The 12,455-nt window shown below is 51.7% G+C and overlaps 1 protein-coding gene across 1 annotated transcript in view; it reads left to right on the top strand.

The window, feature by feature from the left end:
- Positions 1-12,455, top strand: part of LOC108530863 (seizure 6-like protein 2) — a 13,819-nt gene continuing 1,364 nt past the window's right edge. Inside the window, exons 1-7 of the mRNA XM_017873934.1 lie at positions 1-185; positions 1,174-1,305; positions 2,043-2,342; positions 3,304-3,443; positions 3,704-3,905; positions 10,417-10,602; positions 11,321-11,489. Of these exons, the coding sequence (XP_017729423.1) occupies positions 107-185; positions 1,174-1,305; positions 2,043-2,342; positions 3,304-3,443; positions 3,704-3,905; positions 10,417-10,602; positions 11,321-11,489 (1,208 nt within the window). The 5' untranslated portion in view covers positions 1-106. The remainder of the gene's footprint in view (positions 186-1,173; positions 1,306-2,042; positions 2,343-3,303; positions 3,444-3,703; positions 3,906-10,416; positions 10,603-11,320; positions 11,490-12,455) is intronic.

The following is a 12,455-nucleotide window of genomic DNA, read 5'->3' as shown; positions in this document are numbered from 1 at the left end:
AAAAAAAAAAAAAAAGAATTAAAGGGAAAGATAATCGGAGACGGAGGAAAGGTGGCAGCCAGATTACTTAGAGAGGCACAGAGGAGAGAGATCGGGGTGAGTCGCCATGGGGACTCCCAGGGCCCAGCACCCGCCGCCTCCCCAGCTGCTGTTCCTAATTCTGCTGAGCTGTCCCTGGATCCAGGGTAAGGACATGAGAGTGTGGGGGTGGGCCCCAGGAAGGCACCCAGCGGGGTCCTCCACCCTCCTTTCTCTTAACATCCTGGGTCTTCCGAGCACATGGGGGAGGGGAGAGGCACAACTGATGGGGAAAGGGCAAGCCAGAGCTTTCTGGATTGAACCCAAAGCCCCTTAAGCCTCAATATTGAGAAGGCAGGGAAATGAATGAGAGAAGCTTTTAGCAGTGTCTCAGGAGCTAGATCCACAAAGGAGGGCTGGGAAAGTTGGGGGGATGTCTGCGGAGGCGGAAGAAGCACGGAGGGACCCGGGTGGGAGATGGAGATGCTGAGAGAGATGCCAGGCGCTGTACACACAAATATGTTCTTGGATGAATGGTCAAAGACAGATGAGCAGAGGCAGGGCTCAAAGACCAGATTTTCAGTCCCCCACTCTGACCCCCAGCCAGACTCCAGGGAAGGAGGCAGAGACTGCAGAGGACCAGAGAGAGAGAGGGAAAGAGAGAGAGAGAGAGAGAGAGAGAGAGAGAGAGAGAGAGAGAAGGAGAGGGAGAGAAAAAAGACAGCCACATTGCAGAGACAGAAGCCCAGAGAGAAAGCCAGGCACTGCGGAAGCAAGGGCTGGGAGGTGCCACCAGACCCTCTGCAGAGCCCCAGGTTTGGGGGGAGATCACCACTGAGGTGAAAGGGAAGGCAGCACAGGCAACCCCTCTGCCTTGCTGGCGCTGTCCAGGGTTCATAAGAGCTAAGATGTTCACTGAAGGCCCACACAGGCCGGGGAGAAGGGAGAGGGGACGGGAGAGAAGAGGTGTGGGAGTGGGAATATGAGGGCAGCTGGGAGTCCCTTCTCCAATCTTGGCCCTCAGTCGAGCCTGGGACCCTCTGAGCCCCTGCAGGCCCAGCTGATGGAGGAGGGAAGAAGAGTTCTAGAAAATATCTCTCTGAAGAAGGAAGGGATGTGGGGGAGTGGAGAAGCTCACACAACTTCACCTCCTAGGTCTGCCCCTGAAGGAGGAGGAGATATTGCCAGAGCCTGGAAGTGAGACCCCCACGGTGGCCTCTGAGGCCCTGGCTGAACTGCTCCATGGGGCCCTGCTGAGGAGGGGCCCAGAGTTGGGCTACCTGCCGGGTGAGGCACCTAGAGTGGCAGGAGTGGCCTGGAGGCAGAGGGAGGGAATGGGCTGAGGGAGATGGGGAGCCAGGCTAGACAAGAGCAGGCAGAGAGATACTGCAGAGGAGGAAAGAGCCTGCAGGAAGGCCTGTGAGATTCAGGGGACACAAATCAAGATCGTGGGAGGAAGTCAAACCTGGGCACAGACAGAACCAGAGAGACAGAGACAGAATGATTAGGAGATGGTCAGACAGAAAAACAGACACATAGAAAGAGAGATGGAAATTCAGAGAACGAGAGTCAGAGAAATGGTGGAAGACAGAAAGAGAGAGAGAATGAAACACAAAAACTAGTGGATCTCGAATCATGAAATCAGAGTGCAATCAGAATACTAAACAGGGAAATGGGGAAATAAAGAGTTCCAGAGAGAGCAAGACAGAGGAGAGAGGAGATAACCAGAGAGAGAACGTGATCTGAGTGAGGAGGCAGAGAGAGAGGCTCGGGGAGAGGAGTATCAGGGTGGAAGGGGCTGGGTGGAGAGAAGGGACCAGAAGAGAAAGAGGGGGACCCAGGCTGTGGAAGCCTTGGGAAGAGGTGGGGACTAGAGTGGGAAAGGGAAAGGTGGGGGTGCTGTACCTTGTGGGGGAGGCTTTTGGGGTATGGCAGGGGAACTCCTAGCTTCCCTCAGCCCTGCTCCCCACCCAAGGTCCTCCGTGTGCTCTTCCTCTGCTCTGACATTCTCTGCACTGTCCCAGGATCTGATCCGGACCCCACGCTAGCCACCCCTCCGGCCGGCCAGACTCTCACAGTGCCCTCCCTGCCACGGGCCACTGAGCCGGGGACAGGGCCTCTGACAACAGCCGTCACCCCTAAGGGGGTCAGGGGGGCAGGCCCCACCGCGCCAGAGCTGCTGACCCCGCCCCCAGGAACCACAGCCCCACCCCCACCCAGCCCTGCTTCCCCAGGGCCTCCCCTTGGGCCTGAGGGAGGAGAGGAGGAGACCACGACCACCATCATCACCACAACAACTGTTACCACTACGGTGACCAGCCCAGGTGAGGCGAAGGCAAGGGGATGGGGGTGGGAGCACCGGATAGGTACACGCTGGGGATGGATGGGAAAGAGGCTCCTGGGAACTGTGGAAGGAGTCCTGGGTACAGATGGGAGAATAAAAATAACAAAGGTAGCATTTCTGTACCCTTACTAAGTACCAGGCAGTGTTCCAATTGTTTCAGCTATATAACAGTTAGGAAAGGGAGTTCTGGCTCAGGTGGGAGAGGGAGTATGCTTAAAGATGGTACTGGGTACAGTGGCTCATGCCTGTAATCCCAGCACTTTTGGAGGCCAGGCGGGTGGATCACCTGAGATCCGGAGTTTGAGACCAGCCTGACCAACATGGAGAAACCCCGTCTATACTAAAAATACAAAATTAGCCAGGCGTGGTGGCGCATGCCTGTAATCCCAACTACTCGGAAGGCTGAGGCAGCAGAATTGCTTGAACCAGGGAGGTGGAGGTTGTGGTGAGCTGAGATCCAGCCATTGCACTCTAGCCTGGGCAACAAGAGTGAAACTCCATCTCAAAAAAAAAAAAAAAAAAAAAAAAGATGGTAAGGGGGCACAGCGGCACACACCTGTAATCCCAGTGCTTTGGGAGGCCAAGGCAGGAAGATCGCTTGAGGCCAGGAGTTTGAGTCCAGCCTGGGAAACATGGCAAGACCCCATTTCTACAAAAAGTTTTACAAATTGGCTCAGCGTGGTGACGCGCACCTGTGGCCCCAGCTACTCGGAAGGCTGAGGAGGGAGGATCACTTGAGCCCAGGAGTTTCAGACTGTAGTGAGCCATGATTGCGCGACTGAACTCCAGCCTGGGGGACAGAGTGAGACCCTGTCTCAAAACAAAACAAAAAAATAATGAGAGGTGCTAAGGAGAAGGCAGATGAAGGCCTTCAGAGTTGCTTGGCTGGGAAGGCAAGAGCACAGGCATTCCTTCCATCCCAGCCATTTGTATCTCCTCAGTTCTGTGTAATAACAACATCTCCGAGGGCGAAGGGTATGTGGAGTCTCCAGATCTGGAGAGCCCCACCAGCCGTACCCTGGGGCTCCTGGACTGCACTTACAGCATCCATGTCTACCCTGGCTACGGCATTGAGATCCAGGTAACTGGACCAAAGCATGTGACTATGCACCTTCCAAGCCTTTTCCTCTGGGTTGTGGGTGTGCACGGGTTTGGCCTGGGAGCCAAAGAACCTATTTGATGACTCAGGTTACCTCAAAAGCTCTTCCAGATTTCTACAACTTGGGCAGCAGCATGGTGCCTTTTGGGCTGCTACACACAGGGAAAAGGCACAGGACAGGGGCTTTGGAAGTCAAACCCCTGGCTGACTTGCCCTGGCAGGTCTGTGTCTGGCTTCTCTAGGTGCAGACGCTGAATCTGTCTCAGGAGGAGGAGCTCCTGGTGCTGGCTGGTGGGGGATCCCCAGGCCTGGCCCCCCGACTCCTGGCCAATTCGTCCATGCTTGGAGAAGGACAAGTCCTTCGGAGCCCAACCAACCGGCTGCTTCTGCACTTCCAGAGCCCACGGGTCCCAAGGGGCGGTGGCTTCAGGATCCACTATCAGGGTGAGGAGTTTGAGGGTGCTGCTGGAAGGGCAGGGGCCATACTGCATACAGGGGACATCTTTATTTATTTATTTATTTTTGAGACAGAGTCTTGCTCTGTTACCCAGGCTGGAGTGCAGTGGCGTGATCTCAGCTCACTGCAAGCTCCACCTCCCAGGTTCACGCCGTTCTCCTGCCTCAGCCTCCTGAGTAGCTGGAATTACAGGCGCCCGCCACCATGCCCAGCTAATTTTTTGTATTTTTAGCAGAGATGGGATTTCACCGTATTAGCCAGGATGGTCTCGATCTCCTGACCTCGTGATCCACCCCCTCAACCTCCCAAAGTGCTGGGATTACAGGCATGAGCCACTGTGCCTGGCCTATACAGGGGACATCTTTAAGAACCATCGAAGCACAGGGTGCTGAGGGGGGCTTTTCCTCCTGACTGTGACCCTGGGGGGCCAGGCCCTCAGAGGAGACCCATGCATACTTATCTCACACACTCACAGATCTGTGCACACATCCAAGGGACAATTCATCCATTGAACTCAACAAATGTTGATCAAGTGCTTGCTTCATACCAGGCCCTATGTTAGCCTTGGAGGAGGAATGAACAAACCAGGTGTATATCTGGCTTCAACGAGCTCAGAATCTAGGTAGGAAGACAGATGAGTAATCAGGATGGTTACAATTCAAGGAGATAAGGAATATGATGGCAGAAACACCAGCGGGGGCAGCACATAGCCAAGGGACCTAAATTTCTCCCAAGGAATATGGGGACATCTTCTTGGAGGAGATGATGACTAAGCTGAGACCTGAAGGATAAATTCGCCAGGGAAAGGGTGGGAGGGAGGGAGAGGAGGGAGGCAGATGGCTAGGTGGACGAAAAAGCACACTCCAAGACCCAGAGAGAGAAGATGTGACCCCCAGATGAGGTGAAGGAATTTAGCATGGAAAATAGAATTGTCCTAGCTGTGTGACCTGGGACAAGTTACTTAACCTTTCTGTGCCTCATGATGTCATTTGAAAAACAGGGATCACAATAGTTGGTATTATGTGGAAGATCAAATGAATTAATACATGTCAAGTGTTTAAAACAGTGTGTGGCCTGGAATGGTGGCTCACACCTGTAATCTCAGCACTTTGGGAGGCCGAGGCAGGTGGATCACCTGAGGTCAGGAGTTCAAGACCAGCCTGGCCAACGTGGCAGAACCCCGTCTCTATCAAAAATACAAAAATCAGCCAGGCATGGTAGCAGGCACCTGTAATCCCAGTTACTTGGGAGGCTGAGGCAAGAAGATTGTTTGAACCCAGGAGGTGGAGGTTGCAGTGAACTGAGATTGTGCCATTGCACGCCAGCCTAGGTGACAAGAGCGAAACTCCATCTCAAAAACAAACAAAAAAACAAAACAAGCAAAAACACAAACAGCGTGTGTACACAGTGAGAGCTCAAAACTGTCAGTCACGCTATTACCTTCAAAGCACAGAAAGGGGTGAAGGGGAAATGGGCCAGAGACCAGGCTGGGAGGCAGGTCAGATTCAGACCATAAAGAGCCTTACCTGCTTCAGTAAGGAGTTCAGACTACTTCAACCTGCAGGTGTGACAGGGAGATAATTTGAATTTTTTTTTTTTTTTTTTTTTTTAAGACAGAGTCTCACTGTTACCCAGGCTGGAGTGCAGTGGCGTGATCTTGGCTCACTGCAACCCCTGCCTCCCAGCTTCAAACAATTCTCCTGCCTCAGCCTCCCAAGTATCTGGGATTATAGGCACCTGCCACCACACCTGGCTGATTTTTGTATTTTTAGTAGAGATGGGGTTTCACCATGTTGGCCAGGCTTGTCTTGAACTCCTGACCTCAAGTGATCCACCCACCTTGGCCTCCCAAAGTGCTGGGATTACAGGCATGAGCCACCACGCCAGGCCTCTTAATTTGAAATTTATTTATTTATTTATTTTTGAGATGGAGTTTCACTCTTGTTGCCCAGCCTGGAGTGCAATGGCGCAATCTTGGCTCACCGCAGCCTCTGCCTCCCAGGTTCAAGCAATTCTCCTGCCTCAGCCTCCTGAGTAGCTGGGATTACAGGCATGTGCCACCACGTCCGGCTTACTTTGTATTTTTAGTAGAGACGGGGTTTCTCCGTGTTGGTCAGGCTGGTCTCGAGCTCCCGATCTCAAGTGATCCTCCCGCCTTGGCCTCCCAAAGTGTTGGGATTACAGGCGTGAGCCACGACGCCTGGCCTGAAATGTTTTAAGCAGGAAAGTGAGAGCCTCGGATTTGCAACTTAGAAAGATCCTCTGACATCTGGGGGCAGGGAAGCGGGGCTGTATTCATGCATGACTGCATTTGTTAGGACCTATGACACATAACCTGCACACGTGTGTACATCCACGCTTACCTGTGTGTGCAGGAACCTTCCCAGAGTACAAGGGTATGTTCTAGCATACACGTGTGCACAAGGAAAGGGCCCAGCCAGTGCCCTGTTCCAGACACACTGTCTTCCTATGCTTCGTGGAGACAGAAAGAACTGTGTCAGGCCAATGCCCGCTTCACATCACCACATGGCCTTGGCTGGTGTTGTGCATTCTGCCCTCCTTGAAAGCTCTGCTGACCGCAGATGCCTTGTGTGCCTCATCCAGGGTACACCCTGAATCCTGTTCTCACATCCTCTCCAGCCTCTTTTGAAGCCTCTGCTCAGGACCTGCCCTAGGGGCTCATGTGTGCATAGCAAAGGTGCCTATTCGTTGGGGGGCCAGCGAGCTAGGGGACATGTATTTGGCAGTAGGGACCTGGTTATTGGGGAGCAAGAGCATGCCTGGAAGGCCCGGGCCGAGTGCTGGACTTCAGATGTTATGAAATCTGAAGATACGGTTCCCCATTGGCTCCTTTAAGCAGACACTTCCCCAGGGCACTGAAAATAGGACTCCTTAGGCTAAGTGGAACATTTGGGGAAGCAGGACTATTGCATAAATTGGCCTTCATTGTTCAGTCTTCCCTGCTTCGCAGCTGCCCCAGGCACCTTTGGGACCGAGGCCCTGTTTCAGCCCTTCCCAACCTGCACTAGCTGGGGCCTCTGGCCCAGAGTGGCCTCATTAGCTTCTCTCTGAAAAGCCAAAGGCTCCCTCACCCCTCACCCCAAGTTCAGCAAACTTTCCCATTACAAAGCCCTTTCACCAACCGTAGTTTCATTTGCTTCTCACAGAAACCCTGAGAGTGGCCATTGTCAGTTCCATCTCTCAAAGGAAGAAAAAGACTCAAAGGTCATGTAGATTGCTCAGCCACCTGCACGTTTATTGCAGCCAGACACCAGATCCCCGAGTCCCTGGCTCCCAGCCATTCATTAATTGAGGCTGAGGGGCGTGTGATTAACGTTTTCTCAGCAGCTTCTATGTGCCAGGTGCTTTGCGTGTTTCTTTTATTTAATTTTCAGGCCAATCTTCCCTGACAGGAATTATTATTGCTGTTAATAGGTGAGAGGTCCCTAGAGATGAAGTCACCTGCTCAAAGTCATGTAGTTAGTAAGTTCTGGAGCTAGAACTGGAACTCAAGTCTGCCTGACGACAAATCCAGTGGTTCCATGCTGCCTCTTGGCTGCACCCATTGATCAGCCAGGCTAGCCCTTTTTTTTTTTTTTTTTTTTTTTGAGACAGAGTCTTGCTCTGCTGCCCAGGCTGGAGTGCAATGGCACAATCTCAGCTCCCTGCAACCTCCGCCTCCTGGGTTCAAGCGATTCTCCTGTCTCAGCCTCCTGAGTAGCTGGGATTACAGGCGTGTGCCACCACACCCGGCTAATTTTTTGTATTTTTAGCAGAGACAGGGTTTCACCATGTTGGCCAGGCTGGTCTTGAACTCCTGACCAGATAGACTAGCCTTTTAGGACACAAAATAAATAAGTCTTGGGCCAGTGTAGACAGTGGTTAGACCAGGCACAGTGGCTCACACCTGTAATCCCAGCACTTTGGGAGGTCAAGGTGGGTGGATCACTGAGGTCAGGAGTTCAAGACCAGCCTGGCCAACATAATGAAACACTGTATCTACTAAAAATACAAAAATTGACCAGGCGCGGTGGTTCACACCTATAATCGCAGCACTTTGGAAGGCCGAGGCAGGCGGATCACAAGGTCGGGAGTTTGAGACCAGCCTGACCAATGTGGTGAAACCCCGTCTCTACTAAAAATACAGAAATTAGCCGGGTGTGGTGGCACATGCCTGTAATCCCAGATACTCAGGAGGCTGAGGCTGGAGAATTGCTTGAACCTGGAAGGTGGAGGTTGCAGTGAGCCAAGATTATGTCACTGCACTCCAGACTGGGTGACAGAGCAAGACTCTGCCTCAAAAAATAATAATAATAAAGTAAATACTAATAATAAAAATACAAAAATTAGCCAGGAGTCAAGGCACACGCCTATAACCCCAGCTACTTGGGAGGCTGAGGGAGGAGAATTACTTGAACCTGGGAGGTGAAAGTTGCAATGAGCTGAGATCAAGCCACTGCACTCCAGACTGAGTGACAGAGACTCTGTTTCAAAAAAAAAAAAATACAATGGTTAATGTGATGACAAAATCATGCATGCAGGATTGTGTATAGGTAAGAGAACAAGTAACTGTTGGAGAGATGTAGAGTCAGGAAGGCTTCCTGGAAGAGGTGGTACGTAAGCCTCCCAGTCTGATCTCTTAAAACACGAGAAAGTAGGGGGAGAGCACAAGCGAAAATATGGAGGTGGAAACTTAAGGAGTCACAAAACTGTGTTGTGTAGGCTATATTGGTCTTGGAAGCTCAACCCTGAAGCTGGAATGTGCTGGGCTGCATTTAACTGTGGAAGGGGCTTGAATGTCAAACTAAAGCATTCAGACTTGATTCTGTTGGCAGCAGCCATTACCGAGACTACCATTTATTGAAACCACTGTGTTCTGGAAGGTTGTTCTTATGTTTATCTCAGTAGACGATGGACTCCTGAGGACAAGGCCTGGGTCTTTTTCCTGACCTCAGGTGATCCACCTGCCTCAGCCTCCCAAAGTGCTAGGATTACAGGTGTGAGCCACTGTGCCTTTAGAGATTATTTTGTCTTTAAAGACCTTAATACTCAGTGGCCTGTAAATGAATCCCCCAGTGAAAGTGACGTCAGGAGATCTGAAGAGGTCGGGAGTTGGAGACCACCCTGGCCAACATGGTAAAATCCCATCTCTACTAAAAATACAAAAATTAGTTGGGCATGGTGGTGCACACCTGTAATCCCAGCAACTCAGGAGGCTGAGGCAGGAGAATCGCTTGATCCCAGGAGGCAGAGGTTGCAGTGAGCCGAGATTGTATGCCATTGCACTCCAGCCTGGGCAACAGAGTGAGACTCCTCCTCAAAACAAAACAAAAGACAAAATAGTCAAATGTCCTCAAGAAGTTTCATGTTTGCTTGAGGCCAGGAATTCAAGACCAGCCTGGGCAACATACTGAAATGTCATCTCTACAAAAAATTTAAAAATTAGTGGGGCACGGTGGCACAAACCTGTAGTCCCAGCTACTTGGGAGGCTGGGTCAGGAGGATGGTTTGAGGCCAGGAGTTCAAGGTTCCAGTGAGCCATGACTGTGCCATTGCACTCTAGCCTGGGCAACAGAGTGACACCCTATCTCAAAAAAAAAAAAAAAAAAAAAAGTTTCAATTGGTTCTTCTGGATGGAAGCTGAGGGTATACCACAGGGTGTCTTGGTGGAAGAAAGGCTGTATGTGTGGAGGGGAGAAAAATGCAAAGAGAAACATTTAATAACTTGGAGACTCAGTGTTCACATCTGCAAAACAGGTCACATAATCTTTTTTTTTTTTTTGAGACAGAGTTTTGGTCTTGTCGCCCAGGCTGGAGTGCAATGGGACGATCTCGGCTCACTGCAACCTCTGCCTCCTGGGTTCAAGTGATTCTCCTGCCTCAGCCTCCCAATTAGCTAGGATTACAGGCACCTACTACCACGCCCGGCTAATTTTTATATTTTTTTAGAGACAGGGTTTTACCATGTTGGCCAAGCTGGTCTCGAACTCCTGACTTCGTGATCCATCTGCCTCAGCCTCCAAAAGTGCTGGGATTACAGGTGTGAGCCACCACACCTAGCCAGGTCACATAATCTTTGTCTGCTTACCTCAAAATCTCTGTGTGGACTCACTTTGGGAGCTGAACAAGCTCTGCAAATACTATCTGTTATTAGAGCTGGATGAAGTTCAGAGTAGTTCATTGATTTGCCTGAAGTCACACAACAAATGAGTAGCAGGGTCTAGAATAACTTGTTTGAACCTCAGTTACCTCATCTATTAAATGGGGGCCAACGAGGGTGAATTACAATGAGTGGGGGAGATAAGGGATGTTGGAATTTCCTCTTCGTGAGGCAAGGTGCCTGTGTGAGGAGCTCTTACTTCTCGGTATGTACGCCAGTGTGGAGCCACTGTGCCCTGGCAAGCTGGCCTGAAAGGAGAGGGGGGAAGTGCTGGGGGATCAGTCCGAAAGGGTGGCATGGGAAAGTGAGCCCTGCTACCGCCTGTCTGTCTGGTACAGCCTACCTCCTGAGCTGTGGCTTCCCTCCCCGGCCGGCCCATGGGGACGTGAGTGTGACGGACCTGCACCCCGGGGGTACTGCCACCTTTCACTGTGATTCGGGCTACCAGCTGCAAGGAGAGGAGACCCTCATCTGCCTCAATGGCACCCGGCCATCCTGGAATGGCGAAACCCCCAGCTGCATGGGTGAGTTGCCTGCCACAGTGGGTGGGGGCGTCTGTTCTCGGAACCACATTGGGAGGGTCCTATCTCAGGGGTGTCCACCTTTGGGAAAAACCCATTCTGAAGGGGTATTTATCTACCCTGAGGGGTCCCCATCCTGGGGTCTGCAGCCAGAGGTCATTATGCAGAGGGTCTCTCTCCTTCAGGTGTCTCCATCCTTGGGTGGTCTCCATCTCGGGGTGTCCCACTAGAGATTTTATTTTGGGAGTCACCATCCTGGAGGTCCCTTCTAGGGTAGCGTCCTCATCCTAGAGGAAACCATTCTTAGGGTTCATGTCTAGAGGGCTTCTGTCCTGGAGAGCCTCATACTGGGATTCCCATCCCGTGGCGTCTTCATTCTGAAAGTCCTATCTTAAAGCTTTCCCAGCTAAGGCTTTCAATTTTAGGGATCCTCGTAACTCCCCATCCTAGAGTATCCATAGCTGGAGAGTCTTCATTTTAGTGGTGTCTCCATCCTAGGAGGTGTCAATCCTGGGGTTCTCCTGTACCAGGGCTGGTTTCTCTCCTGGCTCATGCTTGGAGAAGGTCCCGTCCTCTGGGGTGACTTCATGGGACAGAGGCCAGCCCTGGGCTGGGTCCCAGCCAAAGGTGTGAATTCAACAGCTCTGAAAACAGGCCGAGGCCCCGAGGAGAAGGACAAGTCACCTCAGGCTACCTTAACCTGCCCCTCATCTGCCCACAGCATCCTGTGGTGGCACCATCCACAATGCCACACTGGGCCGCATCGTGTCCCCAGAGCCTGGGGGAGCTGTAGGGCCCAACCTCACCTGCCGTTGGGTCATTGAAGCAGCTGAGGGGCGCCGGCTGCACCTGCACTTCGAGAGGGTCTCGCTGGATGAAGACAATGACCGGTGAGGGTCTGGGTCTCGGGTCAGAAGTCCCCACCTTGGGTGGGTGTGGTGGTTCATGCCTGTAATCCCAGCACTTTGGGAGGCCAAGGCGGGCAGATCAGAAGGTCAGGAGATCGAGATCATCCTGGCTAACACAGTGAAACCCCAGCTCTACTAAAAATACAAAAAAAAAAAAAAAAAATTAGCCAGGTAAGGTGGTGGGCAGCTGTAGTCCCAGCTACTCGGGAGGCTGAGCAGGAGAATGGCATGAACCCAGGAGGCGGAGCTTGCAGTGAGCCAAGATCGGGCCACTACACTCTAACCTGGGCAACAGAGCGAGACTCTGTCAAAAAAAAAAAAAAAAAAAGGTCCCCACCTCAGGGAAGTAGGGAGGCTAATTGGGGACTTGGACATAGCTGGGGTGGATCCTGGTTGAGATATGCATCACAGTTTAGACCTAAGCCTTTTTTTTTTTCCCCCCTGAGACGGAGTTTCACTCTTGTCGCTCAGGCTGGAGTGCAGTGCCGCGATCTCCGCTCACAGCAACCTCCACCTCCCAGGTTCAAGCAATTCTCCTGCCTCAGCCTCCTGATTAGCTGGGATTACAGGCATGGGCCACCACACCCAGCTAATTTTGTATTTTTAGTAGAGACAGGGTTTCTCCATGTTGGTCAGCCTGGTCTCGAACTCCCGATCTCAGGTGATCTGCCCGCCTTGGCCTCCCAAAGTGCTGGGATTACAGGCAGGAGCCACTGTGCCCGGCCAGTCCTAAGCCTTTCTTAGGAAGTGTAGTTGTGCAACCTGAGACAAATCACTTAACTTCTTTGTGCCTCAGCTTCCTCATCTGTAGAATGGAGATAACAGTACCTCCCTCTTCAGGTTTCTGTGAGGATAAGTGCTGAAGTTATATAAAGTCCTTAGAATGGTGCCTAAGACAATAAGCACTATAAAAGTGTCTGCTATCCTCTTTTTTTTTTTTTTTTTTTT

Source organism: Rhinopithecus bieti, unplaced genomic scaffold, assembly GCF_001698545.2.
Source record: "Rhinopithecus bieti isolate Rb0 unplaced genomic scaffold, ASM169854v2 scaffold_5260, whole genome shotgun sequence".
Classification (NCBI taxonomy): Eukaryota; Metazoa; Chordata; class Mammalia; order Primates; family Cercopithecidae; genus Rhinopithecus; species Rhinopithecus bieti.
Note: the sequence above shows the minus strand (reverse complement) of the source record. Positions and strands in the feature narration are given on the sequence as shown.